At 59.6% G+C, this 17,603-nt stretch overlaps 2 protein-coding genes across 3 annotated transcripts; one reads left to right on the forward strand and one right to left on the reverse strand.

Annotated features, from left to right (window-relative positions):
- The first annotated feature begins 5,156 nt into the window (after positions 1–5,156).
- On the forward strand, positions 5,157–10,091 carry TMPRSS4 (transmembrane serine protease 4). Its single transcript, XM_042831947.1, is given in 14 exon segments — positions 5,157–5,399; positions 5,401–5,427; positions 7,009–7,039; positions 7,119–7,232; positions 7,338–7,490; positions 7,586–7,715; positions 8,144–8,245; positions 8,331–8,371; positions 8,703–8,862; positions 8,978–9,144; positions 9,337–9,432; positions 9,515–9,654; positions 9,790–9,939; positions 10,018–10,091. Coding segments are annotated over 14 exon segments (1,566 nt in total). The 3' UTR covers positions 10,030–10,091.
- A 382-nt stretch (positions 10,092–10,473) lies between these two features.
- SCN4B (sodium voltage-gated channel beta subunit 4) lies at positions 10,474–16,310 on the reverse strand. Of its 2 annotated transcripts, XM_042831948.1 has the most exons (6): positions 15,924–16,310; positions 15,680–15,719; positions 12,951–13,114; positions 12,157–12,382; positions 11,938–12,067; positions 10,474–11,865 (listed from the first exon to the last, which is right to left on the reverse strand). In XM_042831948.1, the coding sequence occupies exons 1-6, from the start codon at positions 16,308–16,310 to the stop codon at positions 11,772–11,774; spliced, it is 1,041 nt and encodes a 346-aa protein (XP_042687882.1). In that variant the 3' UTR covers positions 10,474–11,771. The 2 variants fall into 2 exon arrangements, with proteins under 2 accessions (XP_042687882.1, XP_042687883.1); XM_042831949.1 differs by lacking the exon at positions 15,680–15,719 and having other exon boundaries at positions 10,481–11,865; positions 15,924–15,988.
- Between the last annotated feature and the right edge of the window lie 1,293 nt (positions 16,311–17,603).

Genomic DNA, 17,603 nt, shown 5'->3' on the forward strand with positions numbered 1-17,603 from the left:
TTTCCAACAAATCCCCCACCCACAGAGCCCCATACCCGGCGATGTGAGGCAACCTGAGGGGATGGAGGTAGCAGGGGGCAGCCCATAGAGAGGGGCAGAGCCGTGCAGGGCACAGAGCTGTCCCAGACAGCTCAGCCCCATGGGGACCTGTCCTGCTGTGCCCAACAGCCCAGCACTGGGCTGCTGAGACCCTTACCAGAAAGCCTCGAGGAAACCCAGTGGGGATTTTCTGGACTGTTCTCTTGCACAGTCAGTACAGACTGGAGAAATTTCCACATTGGTGCAGTTCCTTGACTAAGGGAAGTCTGAAGTGCTCTCATTTCCTTACAGCGTTTTCCCCTCTTGCACAGTCAGCCATCCATTTCTGTGGCTCCTTGCCACACTTTTGGGCTGATTCCTCACGTTCCTGCCCCAAGGTCTGCTGGGCAAACCGGGATCCCAAGCACTGGGATATCAGATCAGAGGGGAACACAGGGTTGCTTTGCTCTGCAGGGTGGGTGCTTGGGATGAAGCAGTGCCCTTCTTCCTGCACTTCAAGAGAAGGAGGCTGAGCCCATGCCCAGCAGCAGCCTTCATCCAGCCCTGCCCAAGGCCAAAAGGGGCAGAGAAGGAAACACAGCAGAGAGAATGGAGAAGCTCAATTGAAAACAAAAAACAAAACCCAGAAGCAGCACTGCTCCAAATTTGGTAGAAACCCCACGTATCTGGGAGTTGTTCTTTAGAGAACCTAGAATAGAGGAATTTCCCCATGGCCAGTTTTGCTGTTCTCTCTGTGGTTGCTGGTGGGGGGAAAGAGGCAGCAGGAAGAAGCTGCAAGTGGCATGTGGTCACAGGAAGCATGTATATTCCAGCCCCTCCTTCCTCACTGCTTTCAGAGGAAAATCCGGGGGACTACCCCAGGTAAAGCCACAGCCAGAGCTACAAGAGGGGAAGGAGGCTCTGGCGTGCAGAAAGCTTTGGGGTGCAGCACATTCACCACCACGGGAAGGCCAGTGCATGCTGCTCCAGGCTCTGCAGGACCTCCATGAAGCTGGGGTCCCACGCACAAGGAGCAGGACCATGCCCTGCTGCTCACAGCCCCTGCTCCTGGAAGCGCACGTAGCTATTCCCTGCCTGGCTCACAGAGGCACTGATGCTGAACGGAGGTGCCAGCTCCACTGCCACCGACCTCAGCCTGCTGCAGGGAAGGCAGGGGTGTCAGGGGGCTGTTGGACCCCTGGGCATCTGCGAGGGACCCTCACACTGCCCAGGGGTTAGGGGGCACAGTGCAGAGGGCACCCGTGTGACTCACTCACCAGCCATAGTTGAGGTTGAAGATGAAGTCAGGTCCTGGGAGGAGGAGGAGGGAAGGAGAGGTTGTCAGAGGGCCCTGCAGTGCCTGTAGAGCTCTGTGAGGTGGCACAGGGAAGGGACAGGACAACCCCCTGGATGACCAGAGCACCGGGACGTCTCTGTGCATTCCCCCTATGCACCCTCTGGCCACCCTGCATGCAGATTTTGGGGACCAGCAAATGCCATTAGTGCTCCCCACACCCTTCCTTTGTCCCCTCCCCGCCCTGCAGCTGCTCGTCCCCTGCTCTGCCCATACTCACTGCACCAGCACCAGCCCTGCTGGTAGCAAAGGAAAACGGTGTAGCCAGAGATGATCAGGATCAGCAAGGCCAGCCCGATGCCCAAGATGAACCCAAACATACCGATGAGCCCTTGCCCTACAAAGCAGAGGGAAAAGGGGCTCTGCAGACGAATGCCTCTGGGAGACTTGTGATTATGAGCATCACCTGGAGGAAACCTGGGGCTGCGTGCCCCCATGCTGTGCCATCCCTCTGCTCCACCACGCCCAGCCTTGGGAGTGAGGGTGGCTTGCAGCAGCCCATGCACGGGCACACAGTTCCCTCTAGAGGATGCAGGCGTCAGGGCAAGAGCCGTGCAGACCGACGCAGAGCCATGCAGAGCCGTGTAAAGAAGTGCAGAGCAGTGTAGAGCCGTGCAGAGCCATGCCGAACTGTGCAGAATGGACCCTTCTTGAGTTTAAAATTACCCCTTGTCCTCTCACTACACCCCCTGACAGATTCTCTCCCTATCCTTGCTGCAGATGCTGAAAAGCCTCAATAGGTCAGGGTGCTCGTGACCTGTGTGCCCTGACCATCGGGCCCTCGGAGCAGGCAGGCACAGCACAGGGGCTCAGGGCAGGTACCGGCACACAGACAGGCACTGCGCCTTGCAGCATCGAGAATGAGCCAGCGGAAAGGGATGACCTAACATCAGCTAAATTTAGACAGATGCCAGTGGGGTGAGAACACTTCCCCTGTGGTCACTGTGTTTACACAGTGTGTAACATCCCAGATCATCCCACAACCTGCAGCACTCGCCGTACCTGATGGCGCACGACAAACGGCCGGGGAGCAGCAGAGCATCGCACCGTCAGCTCTGGGATGGTAGCGTGGACAGACAGGATCAGCCTGGGCTCCCAGCTGTGCTGGGGCGCGTGGGTATCGTGCTCCTTCTACTGGGCCAGAGGTGAGCTGAGAGCCTCAGGACCCCGCAGGATGAGGGCAGGCAGCGTGCTGCCTGGTGAGTCACTGGGAGCTGAGCGTGGTGCAATCGCTTCCCTGAAGCAGCTGGCTGCCGAAACTGCCCTGTCCCCGTGCCTGCTGCTGCAAGATGTGCTGGCTGCCACGCTGCATTCCCAGCCTCTGCCCTCTGCCTATGGAAGGTGCTCCCTACACAGCAGCAAAGCAGAAACCAGACCCAAGCCCCATCCCAAAGAGAGCAGAAAAGAAGGTCACCACCCCATTTGTGCTATAAAACGACTTCACCACCATTCAATATGGGGAAAAAGTGCCAACTGCTTACCGGTCTCAAGGTCCATCTCCCTGTGCTTGCTGCCTTCCCGCAGGAGCTGCTCATGGCTGGCCAGGCTGGGAGCCACTCCCAGAGCCCAGTGTGTCACACATGTCCCCTGCTTGCCCGGTGACACTGCTCCTCACCTGCTGGCTCGACTGGTTCCCAGTGGAGAAAGCAAAGAGCCCTGGCAGACATCACCCTCATGCCCCAGTCTGACCTCCCCTCCCTGCAGGGCTGGGCAATGAAGGTGGCTCTGCCCTCCTACTGCAGGTAGGAGCCAGACCCAGCAGAGGTTGAGCTCGTGGCATCAGGAGCTCAAGGGGATAGGGATGCCCCAGGGACATGTGTGCCCAGCCCCAGGCACACAGGTGTGCAGCCCCAAGCACCATACCTGAGCAGTTCTGCCCTCCTCCTGGCAGGGTCCCACTCAGTCAAGGCTTGGGGATGCCTGCAAGGGTAGGAGGACAGGGCAGCTCCAGTGCAGCATGCTTAACATCTGTGTTTGGCCACCTTCTCAAAGCCTAAGCTGCAGAGCCATGTGGGAACTGCTGCCCACTCACAGGAAGGACCAGGAATGCAGCTGCTGTGGCTGCAGGTGGGAAGCAGCAAGCAGGGACATCAGCTAACAGCTCAGAAAGTGGGCATCCAGGGGGAAGCCCTGCAATGGGAGATGCACAGGGAAGGAGCTGAGCCCTAAGCATCCTTTTCTGGAGTGAGTTCCCCAGCACCAGGACCACGAGGTGATGACCAGGGCAGAGAGTCAGGGGAAGAGCTGGAGGGAGAGGGAGCCTGAGTGCTGTAGCCCTGCATGCTGGTGGCCACTCAGAGCCTCATGCTGCCTGCCTGTCCCCAGCCTGACCCCAGACAGAGCCACGTCACACCAGGGCCACGCATGGCAGAGGTTTGGGGAAGGGCGGCTGGGGTAGCAAAGCAGCCACACTCCAGGAAGCAAAGCCCTGCAGGCGTGCGGGGCTGTGACATAACATCTCCAAACCTCTGCTGCTTCCTCAAAGTCTTTGCTTAACCTCAACAGAAGAAGAGCCTCTCCCCTCAGTGCCGCCTCCTGCTCTGCCCCACCAACACTCGCTGGGCACTGGGAGCTCTGGGAGGCAGCACTTTAAGGGCTCTCCCTGTTGGGTCATAGGGCTGTGGGTATACATGGGGGGAAGTTTGGTCCAGAGCATCTGCCCCATCCCTCAACCACTTCCTGAGCTGCTTTTGATTTTAAGCCACAGTTTGGTTCATGGCAGTGGACAGGAGGCTCAGGATGCGCTGGAGAGCTCGTTCCATCATGCTGTATCTTATAATTAGTGAACGCCAGGGAGTGTGGAAGCAGCATCCCTTACCTGCATGTGGATGCCAAGATCCCTGGTCAGGCTACAGGGTTGTGCTGCTGCCTGTCCCAGAGCAGTGTCCTTGTCTCAGGGCTCTGGCACAGGGAGGGGACACGTCCCTGGCTGTGAGCTGTAGGGATGTGATGCTCTGCGGGCTCCCGCTGGCACTGTGCTCACAGCTGGCAGCAGCTCTCTCCCCAGCTGTTGGGAAAGCTCAATTACAACAAGAAGAGAGGTAATTAGTTGCTCACAAATCCTGCACACCCACCACTTCCAGCATGAGTCTGCACGACTTTCTAGCCAGGAGCTGTGCAAGCTGCACACTCCCTGACCCCAGCCTACAGGAAGCCAGAGAAGCTCCCGCACCCCAAAGCTGAGCATCATCCTGCCCTTTACAAGCACCTGCTACTGGGGGGCTGCAGGAACCCCTCTGCCCACACCACTGCCAGCCCTGTCCTGAGCAACAGCAGCACATCCATCCAGCACAGCACGGCACCCCCACCGAGCAATGTGGTTTGCAGGGAGGCATGCCCATCCTCCAGCATCCATCCATCTCAGGGAGTTTGGGGGCCACGTGCTGCATCCTTCCTCTGCTGCACCCATCTTCAGGACACTGAACTGCTGTTGCCCCACATGTCACCTCCCAGCACTGTGCCCTTCCTCCCTGCGTCACACAGTGCGGTGCTGCAGGCACGCTCCCGAGTGACCCCAGGGACAGGGACATGCGCTGGCCCTGTAACCTCATGTATAAACTCTTCTTTCCTCCTCCACCTACCAGAATCTCTGTTTGAAAACAACCCAGCACAATGCGGAAGGGATGGACGAAGAGCGGGAAGGCTGTGTTTCTTCTCATCATCTGTAGAGGAGCATGAAAAAATCCTGCTCTGTCAGTCAGCTCGCTCCTGATCAGTGATTTTGTGACAGTGGCTCCGCAGGTGAGTCACCCAGCGGCAGAACCTGGGGAGATTACTGCAGGTGATGGTGCTGCTGATAGACCGGTGTTATATTACAATACAAATCATAATTCCTGTTTCACAACTCCTCTTGTGGGTTTTAGGGAGTGCTGGGGCGGTTCTGCCCCAGTGTGAGCGCGGCGCGGGGCAGAGCAGCACGGCACAGGGTGGTGGGAGCAGCGCGGGGCCGTGGGAGCGGCGTGGGGCAGAGGGTGCCCACGGCCTCCCCGTGCCTGGGATTTTCGCTGGGTTTCTGCTGGCAGAAGACCCCCCCCCCCGGGAGCTGGAGGAACATGGTGAGTTCTCTGCTCCCCAGCCCTCCCTTGAGCTCTCGCTGTTCCCCTCGACAGCTCAGCGCTGTTTGCTGCAGGGGTTTTTAGCAAGCAAAGCCGTGGCCACCTACCCCCAGGCTGGCATGCAGTCCCTATCCTAGACCAAAAGCTTTCTTTAGCTGAGCGGCAATGCATGGCCCAACAAAACCCCCCAGCAGCACTGGGATGGGGACCTCAGCCCCTGCACAGGATCGATGGCTGCATGCACACGGGTTGGATTCCCTGCAGCCAAGGAGGCAGCAGGGCTTGGGACACAGCCCTTAGCGCAGGCTGAAGCTATTTTAAACTGGAGCATCCCACCTCCAGGAGCTGTGGCACAGGCTCCCAGCACAGCCTGTTGGATGCACTGTGCCCAGGCAGCAACTGAAGGCAGGCCAGCCACAGCTGCGTTTGTGTTTTTCCAGACAATAAGGCATGGGGGCACAATTAGTTACGGTAGCAATGGGTTCCCAAGGAAATCGTGTGCCTGCATTCCACACAGGAGCTAGCATAGCTCTGGCTTTGAATTCAACCAGTGAAGTTCTTGCTTTTAGGCTTAGAGAGCAAGCAGGCACCCTTGCAAAGACAGCCCCTGAGGCAGCTCCCATTTTAATATCCCTTTTCTTGGTGCAATAAGTCCACCCTTACCTGCCGTGGTGGTGTCCAGCTGCAGAAATGCTCTCAGGGCTGAAGGGCATTAGGATGAAACGCAGCCATGCTGCTCCCACAGCACCCAGGAGCTCAGTTCCAAGGCACCAGCATCAGGCAGCAGCTGTGAGCAGGGCAGGAAACGAGTCCACTGCAGCACAGTGGGACTCCTGCAGCCACACGTCTCTCTTACGGGGAGCTCCTAGAGGAACAGAGTCCTGAAAGACTCAGGCAAGATCAGTGCTGCGCTCATCGCTTGCCCCAGCACTGTTTCCATGTCTCCTAGCAGCAGCACAGCCCTGCCTGCCCACCTGAGAGCACTTGTTCCCATGGGCTGGGCTGGTTTTCCCCAGCCCTGCAGAGCGCAGCAACTGCGCCTGTTGGAGCAGAGAGTTTCAGGCCCTGCTCTGGGCCAGCCAGAGGCCATCACCCACTGCGACATGCCTGAGTGGCACAGCCCAGCAGCCACACTCATTTCTTGGTGCACAAGACATGGAACGCTTGGAAGCGTTTGTTTCATAAAACCTGAAGTTTTAAGCCTCTGTTGAATTAGGATCATAATTGCATGGCATGTATACATTACTGGAACCGTATTGGTGATGTGCTGGGGAACACCACAGCTGCTTGCCCCGGTGATGATGCGCTGGGATAAGGCAGGTTCTCTCACTCACTGTCTCTCCAGCAGCCTGCTGGGGCAGTTTGCCAGCTAACCCTGCTGAACACAGGGCAGGCTCTGTGCCCAGCCAGCACAGTGGTTCTCATTTCTCTGGGCTGCCCTCCTGGGCAATGTCAGCTTGGGACTCGGTGTAGCAAGCACCATGGGGCAAGCTGGCCTTCCTGCTGCTGACCCCAGCATGCACCAGCAGCACTTTGCTGGCTCTTTCAGCTCACTGCCTGCTTTTCCCTTCCACTTTACAGGACCCAGCCTCCGAGCGGTTGAACGGTGAAGGTAATGCCCACGGGGCCAGGGGTGCCATGGGGGCAGCCAGATGGGGTGGCACTGCCAGGCTCCCTGCTCTGTGTTGCAGAACCCGGCACGAGAGGCAAAGCCTCAGAGGCACAGAGCTCCTGGAAGAGGATTGGCATCCCCATCCTGGTGACCGTGCTCGTCCTCGCCTGCCTGGCTGCAGTTGGGCTCCTGGGTGCGGCTCCTGCTCTGTTCTGTGCCTGCTCCTGCCCAGTGCTCGGCTGGGAGTGGCTGTGCCACCTCCATCCTGCCCCAAGCTGAGCTCCCTGCTTCTCCCCAGTCAAGGTTTACCTGGACCACCACTACTTCATCTGCAAGCAGCCTCTGAAGCTGGTGCCATTCGGGCAGGTTTGCAATGGAGAGGCGGACTGCCTGAACGGTGAGGACGAGGCCAGCTGTCCCCAGGAGGTCCCCGAGGGGCCACAGGCTGCTGGTGAGTGCCAGACACTCCACGGAGCCCCACGATGCAGCCAAGCCCCCGCCCAGCAAGGTGACCCAAGGCAAAGGTGACTCTGTCCCTCCCTGCAGCTCGCCTTTCCAAGGACAGATCGATCCTGCAGGTGCTGAACAGGAACACTGGAGCCTGGTCCTGCATCTGTTCTGACCACTTCAGTGCAGCTCTGGCAAAAGCAGCCTGTGAGGAAATGGGCTACAGCAGGTAGCTGCTTTCCCCACACCTCTCTTGCTTCAATCTATCACTCTCCCCTGAAAGCCTCACTGAGTGGGCTGTTGTTTACTTATGGAGCACTCAGAGTTCTGCACTAATGGATTCAGCCCATCCCCAGAACACAGAGCACTCACTGTGCCCACGGAGCTGGCAGCTCCCCAGAGGAGCCCAGTGCTGTGTCCCTGCTATGCCCAACTCCCAAACCTCTTTCTCTGTCCCCCCACCCTTTCTCCTATTTCTTGGAGGGTCCCATCCCCTTCCTAAGCTCTTGCTCCCTCTCCATCTCAGCTCTCTATTGGAGCTATGGGTGAACATTTGGGACCTGCTCCTAAATCTTAAGAGCAGGACAACCCCTTAGTCTCAGTCCCAGCCCATATCCAACCCCTGGCCATGCCCTGACCCGTGCCCATCTCTTCCAGCACCCCAACTTTCTACGCAGTGGATGCAGGTGCAGGACAGCCCCTGCCTCCCCGTGAGCTGGTGCTGAGCAGCGGCCACCTGCAGCTGCCTGAGCCAGGCAGGTGAGTGCCACCCGTGGGAGCCACTCCTGGTGCTGAGCTGGAGCTGCTCCTGTGCAGGACATAGCCCTTCTCCTCCCTCTTCTAGGAAATGCCTTTCTGGATCGGTGGTTTCACTCCTTTGTTCCAGTAAGTATTTGGACAAGTCTGTGCCTTACGGCACCCAGGGCTTCGTGCTGCCCCCAGCTCAACCCCGTGCGCACAGCTCTGGCTCTGGATGGGTTCAATTCTGCTGATGAATTACTCTGATTAAACAAACCCCACGGTGGGCTGGAGAGCAAAACACGGGGGTGACCAGATTTGGGCAAGCCTGGGGACAATGTGCAAACAGAGAACAAAAGGGGGTGTGCCAAGCGTGCCACCGAGGGGTGACACAGCGGCGTGGAGAGGGGTGAGGCCGTGGCAGCCTCCATCCCAGCGGTCCCTTCCTGAGCTCACATCCTGCTCTGCCCCGGTGAAGGCTGCGGGGAAAGCGTGCGGACGCCGCGTGTGCTGGGCGGGAGGCCGGCGGCCATCGAGGCCTGGCCATGGCAGGTCAGCCTGCGTTACCGCGGGGAGCACATCTGCGGCGGCAGCATCATCGACCCCCGCTGGATCCTCACCGCCGCGCACTGCTTCAGGTGAGCCGGGGCTGAAGCGTCCCCTAGCAGCGCTGAGTAGTGCATGGGGAGCACTGTGCCTGCCGTGGATGGGAGGGATGGGAGGGGATGGGAGCAGTAATGTGTCCGTGTGCAGGAACAACCCCATCATCCCCAGCTGGCGCGTGAAGGCCGGCTCCCACGTCCTCTCTGGCCCTGCCACCCTCACCGTGGAGAAGGTCTTCCTGGCTGAGCGGATGCCCACGTCTCCCAATAGCAATGACATAGCGCTGGTGAAGCTGCAGGTCCCTCTACGTATCTCAGGTGAGACGTGGTGCACCCCAGCACCTTGCACCCACAATCCCAGGCTCCCACGGCCGTGGCAGGTCAGCCTGTGTTACAGCATAACGTGGTGCAGAAGGATGGAGGCACCGACTGCCTGGGCTGTGCTGGCTGCACGCCGTGCTTGGGGTGCTTAGCAGCACCTTCTGCACCTCACTGTGCCTTGCCCTGCAGACAGCACCAAGCCCATCTGCCTGCCCTACTTCGATGAGGAGCTGGAGCCGGGCACCCCGCTGTGGGTGATAGGCTGGGGCTACACACAGCAGAACGGTGAGCAGGACATCGCGGGCTCCACGCTGCTTGGGGGGCTGCTTGGGGACACCTCTGAGCGGCCACTTTTTGCTGTGTGCAGGCAAATTGTCAGAGACCCTGCAGCAGGCGGAGGTGAGGCTGAGCAGCGTGCAGAGGTGCAACCTGGAGGCGTACCACGGCAAGGTGACACAGAAGATGCTGTGTGCAGGGCTGCCCGAGGGCGGGGTGGACACCTGCCAGGTGAGGGGCAGCATCGGGTGTCCCACCACACTGGGGTGCCCACTCTTTGAACTGGGCAGGTTGCTCTATAGAACAGCCCCACGGAGGGGACGCGTGCCCAGAGTGATGCTCACAGCCAGCGTTGATCTTTGGCAGGGGGACAGCGGAGGGCCGCTGCTGTATTCAAATAGGCACTGGCAGGTGGTGGGCATCGTCAGCTGGGGCTTCGGCTGTGGCACCCCCAGCACGCCCGGTGTCTACACCAGCGTCCGAATGTACCTCGACTGGATCTACGCCGTCCGCAGGGTCAGTGCCCTTTGCACATTACTGTCACTGCTGTGCTGTGGCTCCTCTGTACCATTCCTCTCCTCTCTCCCCTTGCAGTCGGAGCTCTGAGACCTGCCAGGACACTGGTGCCGTGCTGGGGCCTGGACGAGGAGGCAAAGGGCAGCTCAGGCAGCGGCCGCAGCCTCAGAATGCACCCAGCTGGAGCTCCCTTCCAGAGAAAGATTAATTTATTGCCCTGTGCTGATCTTGCTGCGTCAGGATCTACGCTGCTCTTCGCTCATTACTGTTTTACAGAGATAAATGATGTTTGTGCTTCAGTGTATCGCCATTAAAATAAAGTATTTGTGTTTTTTTTTTCCACACAGCCTCTGAAGGCTCTGTCTGTCCCTCCTGCTCGCTGGTTGTCCCGCAACCAGCCCACTGTGCTGGGCTGGGCTGCTTTTCCATCCCTGCTCTTCTTAAAGCAAGCAGGGGCCAAATGAGCACCTGGAGGAGTCCAAGCCAGAGAGTTACCCCTGGCAAACCGAAACTTTATTTCGCTCAAGGCAAAGCTGGGCAAACCCTAACGGTGCAAAAAGGTGTTTGAAGCCATCACGCAGCACGTGGTGCACACCTGGTGTTTATTGCAGGTATCTCCTACAGGTGTTGATACATGTGTGTACATATGTGTCCGTCACAGCTCACACCTCAGGCAGTGCCTTCATCCCACAGAGCCATGGAAGGCCCCAGGAGAAGGGGTCCTGCAGAACTCCCCCCACCCTGCACTGCATTCCGCACTGCATCTGTAGGCGTACAGACAGAACTGCATTTCAGACAGGGGTTATGTTGACTTCCTCCATCAAGCCAGAGGAATAATCCATGCATAGTACAGCATTGCATATCCTGGGGTAGGTGGAACTGTGTCCAGATACCGACTAAAAAAGGCTGACGGGTTATAGGACAGCTAAAAACAGTTCTGTAAAAAAAATCCCTTCCTGCCCTGGAGGCTTTCTGTGAGGGGGGCCGGGGGTCTCGGGGCGGCTCCAGCCCAAGCTCTCATGCACGACAGGGGTAACGCGGGGCATTCGCAGTGTGCCTCTGCCTGGGAGCTCGGAGTGCTGTGCAAAGCCCCTGGGGGGCAGCCGAGGGCTGAACCCTGCGCTACAGATGGGGAAAGTGAAATTCAGCGTAGTCTCCCCAGTGCCAAAACCCTCTGCGGGGACGCTCTGGCTTCCTGCACACCCCTCACCCAGAGATCCTGAAGCGCTTTACAAAGAGTGAGCCAAAGAAGCCTCACAGCAATCCCTGTGAGGTAGAGCAGCACTGCTTTCCCCATTTTACAGATGGGGAAACTGAGGCACGGTGACATCCCAGGGCCACCCCGCCAGCCAGGGGCAGGATGGGCAGCGGGACGGGGCAGCCCTGGCCCTGCTCCTCTCATAGGATCCAACTGTGCTCCCCCCACAGCTTTCCTCAGGGGAAAGGGAAATGCACTCAGCCACTTTCCCATTGGAGTCTAATATAAAAATATCCACGTAATGAGCAAAGCCTTGGAAAGCCAGCCCTGAAAGCATCACTGCCTTCAGACGAGGGGATGTAAGTACGGGCAGAACCAGCACAAACCCACGGCACGGCACGGCACCCCCGGCCCCTCTGGCCCCTGCGCAGGGCAGGGAAGGCAGTTGGCTCCATCCCATCCACCTGAAGCCCCCCAGTCCCCGCAGCAGCCAAAGTCTTTTCCGAGAAGCAGCGCAGGTTGCAGGCACGTGTGTAATAGAAACATGTCTCGAGCGTTGGCAGTTTGGAAAGGAAACAAAAGGGAGAGGCTCCCCGCCGGCCCCCACCTCGCCTCCCCAGGGCACGGGGCTGCTTCATGCCTTCTGGGGGGCTTTCTGCTCCGCCTTGGAGCCCGCCAGGCCGTTCTCTGTGTTGTCGTTGCCCGAGGAGCTGACGAGGCACTCCTTCCTGTGAGGAGCACACAGCTGACACCCGGCCCCACCGCCCCCCAGCAGCCCCCCCCGGGGTGCCCACACTCACTTCCCATCCTGGGTCTTCTTGATGATGAAGAGGACGACCCTCTTGACAAGCATGAAGAGGATGAGGAGGCCGATGAGTCCACCCACAACACCCACAATGATGAGCGTCACGGTGTTGTCTGTCTTCTCCACTGCCGGGCAGGAGGGGTGGAGGGGGTTCAAGTCAGGACAACCCCAGGCACCGTGAGCCCAGTGCTCAGCACCCCCCAGCACCACTTACTCTTATGGACCACGGTGAGGAAGATGGTGGCATTGTGCTGCGCCTTCTTCTCCTTGGGGTTGAGGACATGGCAGGTGTACCTGCCGGCGTCACTGAGCTCCACGTCCTTCAGGACAATGGAGATGTTGTTGTCCTTCCCGGTGGTGGAACCGACGAACTCGACCCGCGGGTTGCGTCCCACGAGGACGGGCTCAGAGGTTTTGCTCTTGATCTTGCCGTGGTAGATCTGCAGAGGCACGGTGGGGTCGGTGGGATGCAGCACTCCTGCTCTGCCCAGCTCCTGCATGCGGGCACAGGATGGCAGCAGCACGGCCAAGCACGGATGCGGTGGGTCAGTGCCACCACCCTGCAGCACTGCGATGGGCCACACAGATCTGCACTGCTCTGGGGCAGGGAAAGGTCCCTTCATTCTGGGACCATCCTGGTTCTAAGGACAGAGCTGCTCCAAATCCTCCTCCTCACCAGCAGGAGAGCAGTGTGCACAGCAGGAGGGAAGCACATCTATACCGAAGCTGTAGCATTTCAGAGCAAGCACAGGAGGAGAAAATTAACTATATTTTGTTTAAAGCATAGCCAATTTGTGAATTATGAAAAACAATCAGATTTAGGTGGCAGAAACTCCAGGCCAGCTTTGTTCCAAAGCACAGGTGCTCCCTCTTCGCACCATTCCACGTTTCCCTGAGCTGGAGCTGCTCAGAGGGAGTGCATCCCACGGGAGGAGGAAAGCAGGCAGTGAGAAGCGCATCTGAAAGGAGCTGCCAGGAAAACACAGGCAAAGCCTGGAGTGCACCCACCAGCTCCGTCGAGTTGAAGTACCATGTGAAGATCAGGTCCTGGAAGCCAATGCAGGTGGTGAAGGTGCAGGGCAGCAGGACATCGGAGCCATTCAGAGCCATCACAGTGTTGGTTTTCCCCACTGACACCTCCAGGGCGAAGGCAATGGCGAGGATGTACAGACCTGGTGGGAGGAGAGCGTGAGGAGCAGTTGCTGCAAGGAGAAATACAGTGCCAGGGAGCAGCACAGGGCCCCTCCAGCTGCCCTCATCCCTTGGGCACGGCCACAGCGCTGCCCTCAACTACAGGACAGCATCAGGCCCTGCCTGGCTCCCCCAGAGACAGCACAGATTCAAAGGGATCCATAATATCACCACGGATAAAGTATGCAAATGGGAGCCCTGATTTGCATGTCATCCACGGTGCCTTCAGCTAAGCTTTAAAGGGGAAGGGGAGGAGGTAAAAAAAAAAAAAAAAGGCAAAAGCACTCTGAAAGCAAAGCAAAGCTCTCTGTTCTCAAAGAAAGAGCTAAAACTCCAATTAGCATCATTGCCCTGGATGGCTGCCAGCCTGCCCTGCCCTTCCCTTAACCCCAGCAGCGGAGCAGCGGGTCCTGGCAGAGCAGCACAGCGTGCCCTGCCTACAGCTGCTGCTGCCAATGGACGACCTTCAGCACTGCTCTCCTTTGTGCTGGCAGGGAGAAGCACTTCGGGGAGCTGGAACATCCCAGCTGCAGGAGGTGCCGGGGTCTCTGTCAAGGAATGGCCCCGGCACAGGGATGCCGTGCTCCAGGGCTCCATCCACGTGCCATGGCACAACCCAGCACTCAACAGGACCCACCCACACCTTCAGAGCTCCCCCTGAGTGCTGACAGCTGTGCTATGGGGTCACTGCTGGTCCCACAGCCGCTTCCCAGTGCTGCTGGCACCCAACTCAGAGGAGCTGCCCTCAGCTTCCACCCCCTGCAGCCGCCTCCACGCTGATTTATTCTCCCACGCATGCCATGCTAACAGCTCCCCAGGCACGTCGCAGCCCGAGCCAAGCCCAGAGCCCTGCATCCTGGGCTTTGGGCCCTGCTGCAGTGCTGCATCGAAGCACTGCAGGGGAAATTACTTAACTTTACAAAGAAGCGTTTCTCCTTCTGCTGGAGGCTCCCTCGAACGCTGGGAGCTGTGCAGCCCTGGGTATGCCAAGGGTGTCCTGGGGAGCTGGGGCTGTGCCTCCAGCCTTGGGGATGCCTGGCTCTGCAGGATGCCTGAGGAGGCAGGTGCTGCAAGGGGACACTTACTTGCAGGAAAGACGATTCCTTCTGGCTTGTGACACTTCTAATCCTACCTGCCACGGTTATAACATCATAAACATAATCTGAATGACATGCACAGGGTAAATGGAGGCTGATCTTGTTCCTGTCGTCCTGTGATCTCAGGAAGGCAGAAGCGATAAGCTGCCACTAAATAAAGCCTGGAGGAAACGCACTGAGAGGTCACCGATGGGAGCTGTTGCTCCACTTGACACCGCGTGCCCTATGCAGCTGCACCTGGTGCCACCAGAGCCCCTCTTTGTGCCCCTCGGGGCCAACATCAGCCCCTGCCTGGGGCTGCTTTACCCCAGAAGCAGCACCACTGCAAGAGATGGATGGGGAGCAGCACCAGTGCCCCGCTGCCCAAGCAGAGGAGTGTGCACCTGGGGTGCAAGAGAGCAGCAGTAGCTCAGAGCAAGGCTTTCCCCAAAGGGGCGGCTGGCAGCCCTCCGTTGCCAAGCTGGTCTGGGAACCACTGCCGTGATGGAAAGAGCTCATAGGGTTCATCCAGAAAGGCACCGGGCGCCTCCAACCTCTGTGAAAAAGCCACTCCGGACAAACATTCCTTGTCCACAGAAATCAGCGTGACCTGGCACGGGTCCCCCTCCACCTGGAGGCTACAAAGGAGGAGCTCTCGAGCTCCGGGCTGCGCTCAGCAGCAGGTCAGCCAGGTGCAGCCAGGAGCCCGCTGCCAGCCCTGGGAATACAGCGTTCCTGGACTCCCACACCCACACACGGATGCTCCCCCCAGCAGCATGGGGGACAAACTGCCACCTCCACCCCCACGTGCTCTCCAGCATCTCCACATCCCTCTGCAAGCAGCACTGAGCCGGGGCACGTTCAGCGGGGCAGACAAACCCTTGCAGGGACGCAGTACTTAAACGCCTTTTTGAGTCTCCAGCTCACTTCAAGTAACCTTAAGAACTATGCCTTCTAAAACACACCTTCCGAGGGAGTTTTTCCCAGCGCAAAAGCAGCCTTTGGTTTCGGGAGCACCGGGACGAGCGACGCAGCGCAGTGCCCCGCTGGGTGCGGGCTGATGCGGGAAGCTTGGAAGCAGCCCAGTGGCTGCAGCACGGGGACGGCTGTGGGCTCCTTCGTCCTCCGAGCAGCCGAGGGGGAGCGGGGGGGGCTCGGCTGCCCCCCAAGCCCACGCTCCCTACGGCGGCCCTGCAGCACGGGGGTCGCGCTGGGGAGAAGCGCATGCAAACGGTTGTTTTACAGAATGAACCGTAAAAAGAATGACCTGTCGGCGGGCGCGCTGGCGGCTGCGCCGAAGCAGTGCATTGCTTTCCTACGGCTATCCCCGTTAGCAGGCAGGTAGCAGCGCAGCGGAGCGGGGCAAAGCGGGATGCAGCGCTCGCAGGAGGCAGCTCTGCGCCGGCAGCGATTGGTGCGGGCCGGAGCCGGGACTTCAGAGCCCTCTCTCGGACTCGGCTGCGAAGTCACCTTGGCCAAACCACTTATCCTCAGCGCTTCGGACTCCCGTCTGCAGAGCAGAGGTAATCGTGTTAGCGCTCCCCACATTCGTCCGAGCAGCGGCGTCCGGTTCCTTGCGGTGCGGATGCAAAGCGGCCGCGAGCGAAGGGCGGGCGAGGAGACGAGGGTCACCCAACCCGGGGTACCCCAAGGCGGGCGGGGCTCTGGGGGATCCCCCCGGCTCCCGGTGGCAGCGGGCAGCCCTCGCCCTTACCCAGCAGCGCGGCCAGCAGGCGCGGGGCCATGGCTGCGGCGCGTCCCGACTGCCCGCAGCGCCCGGCTCTGGCCGCCCCCGCCGAGGCCGAGCCGAACCGGGCGGAGCCGCGCCGGGAGGAGGAGGAGGAGGCGCCGAGCCCCGCCCCGCCGTGTCCCCGCGTCCATCGGTGTCCCCCGCACCCTGCGGGGCCGCCCGCTCCGCCCACCCGCCCGGCCTCGGAGCTCGCGCGGATGCAGCCGTGCGGCGGGTGGGTTGTCTTCTTCTGCCTGGAAAACAACCGAACCGGGCCGGGCTCTCGCCCAGCGCCCACCCCAGCAACGCTCTGCCAGCCCCGGGGTGGCACCGAGCGTCCCTGCAGCCGCAGATGGGGACGCAGCCGGACATGGATGGGTTCAGGTGTGCCCAAAGTCTGCCTGGCGCCGCTCGGAAAACTTATTTTGTCTGCCCAAGTGTGTTCTGAGATAATTGGCTGCCCGTAAGTTCATGTATCTGCAACCTCTTGCTCACCCTCCATCCATTAGACGTAACCTTCGGCAGACCGCATCCAAAAATGCGCTGGGCCGGCCCCTGCTAATGGAGGCCTCCAGCAATGCGAAGTGTGAGAATGCAGCTCTGCCTTCCCACCCAGGGCCCATTAGGGAGTGAGACCACTGTGCTGAGCAGCAATCTGCAGGTGGTGACGAATCCCGAGGCCAGGCACAGCGGAACAGGAGAGGAGGGGGCACAGCGCCCCTTCCTGGCACAAGGCACGTGTCCCAGCCACGCTCCTTTCCGGCCAGCCTGAAGCACCGGGGAGGAAGGAGGGAGAAAGCAGGATGCTTTGTGAGGCACTGGGGTATCCTGGGGGACCCTGCGAGGGTGCCAGCTGTGTCTGTGGGGTGAGGAGTGAGGGCTGCTGAGCTGGAGAAGAGACAGGAGAAGTGCAGGCAGGTTGGGCTGGGCAGAGCAGGAAGCCGATGCTACAGGAGCAGCATAGAGAGTATTGCTGATGCTGCAGGAGGTGTCTCAGTGGCTGTGATGGATACAGGTAGGTGGCAGATACGGCCAGGTGATACAATCCGGTGCACTTAGGCTCACAGCCAGCCTCCTCCAGGACATTGTGCCCCTGCAGCCCTGAGCTCCCACTGAGCAGCCCTGCAGCGGCAGGGCAGGTGCTGCCTGCAGTGTGCTGGGGCCAGCTGTGCCCTTGTAGTCCCAGGGCTTGGAGCACAGCACTGCCTGTCACCAGGCGTGATGGAGCTGTCACACTTGGCAGCCCTGGCCACTATCCTCAGCCGACTGCTCTTGTCAGACATCTGCTGCCACCCTGGATGTGGAACATGCTCTGCTCCCTGCCAGCCATGTGTGCCTCGGCCAGGAAAAGGCACTGGGGAATTTGGCACGGTGCTCAGATGTCCGGCGCAGGGATACTGATGCTCAGAGGAAACTCTTTTTGCTGAGCCCAGCACAAGGCTGCCGTGTCTGGTTACAGGGAAGGCGAGCACCCCCTGCTCGGACACTGTCACCTCCCCAGAGGGATGGGATGCAGGGCTCAGGGATCCTTTCTGCTGGCTGCTTGCACCCGGAGCTGCCAGGCTTCTCCATTCCTCCTATTTGCCCTGCAAAAATGGGACTGGGAGGGTTAAAACACCCAAGGATGGCTCCTGTTTCCCTCCACGTGGGCACGGGGTAGGGCTG

Source organism: Centrocercus urophasianus, unplaced genomic scaffold (genome assembly GCF_019232065.1).
Source record: "Centrocercus urophasianus isolate 14NV4802_14NV808 unplaced genomic scaffold, USGS_Curo_1.0 seq_37, whole genome shotgun sequence".
In the NCBI taxonomy this organism is placed as follows: Eukaryota; Metazoa; Chordata; class Aves; order Galliformes; family Phasianidae; genus Centrocercus; species Centrocercus urophasianus.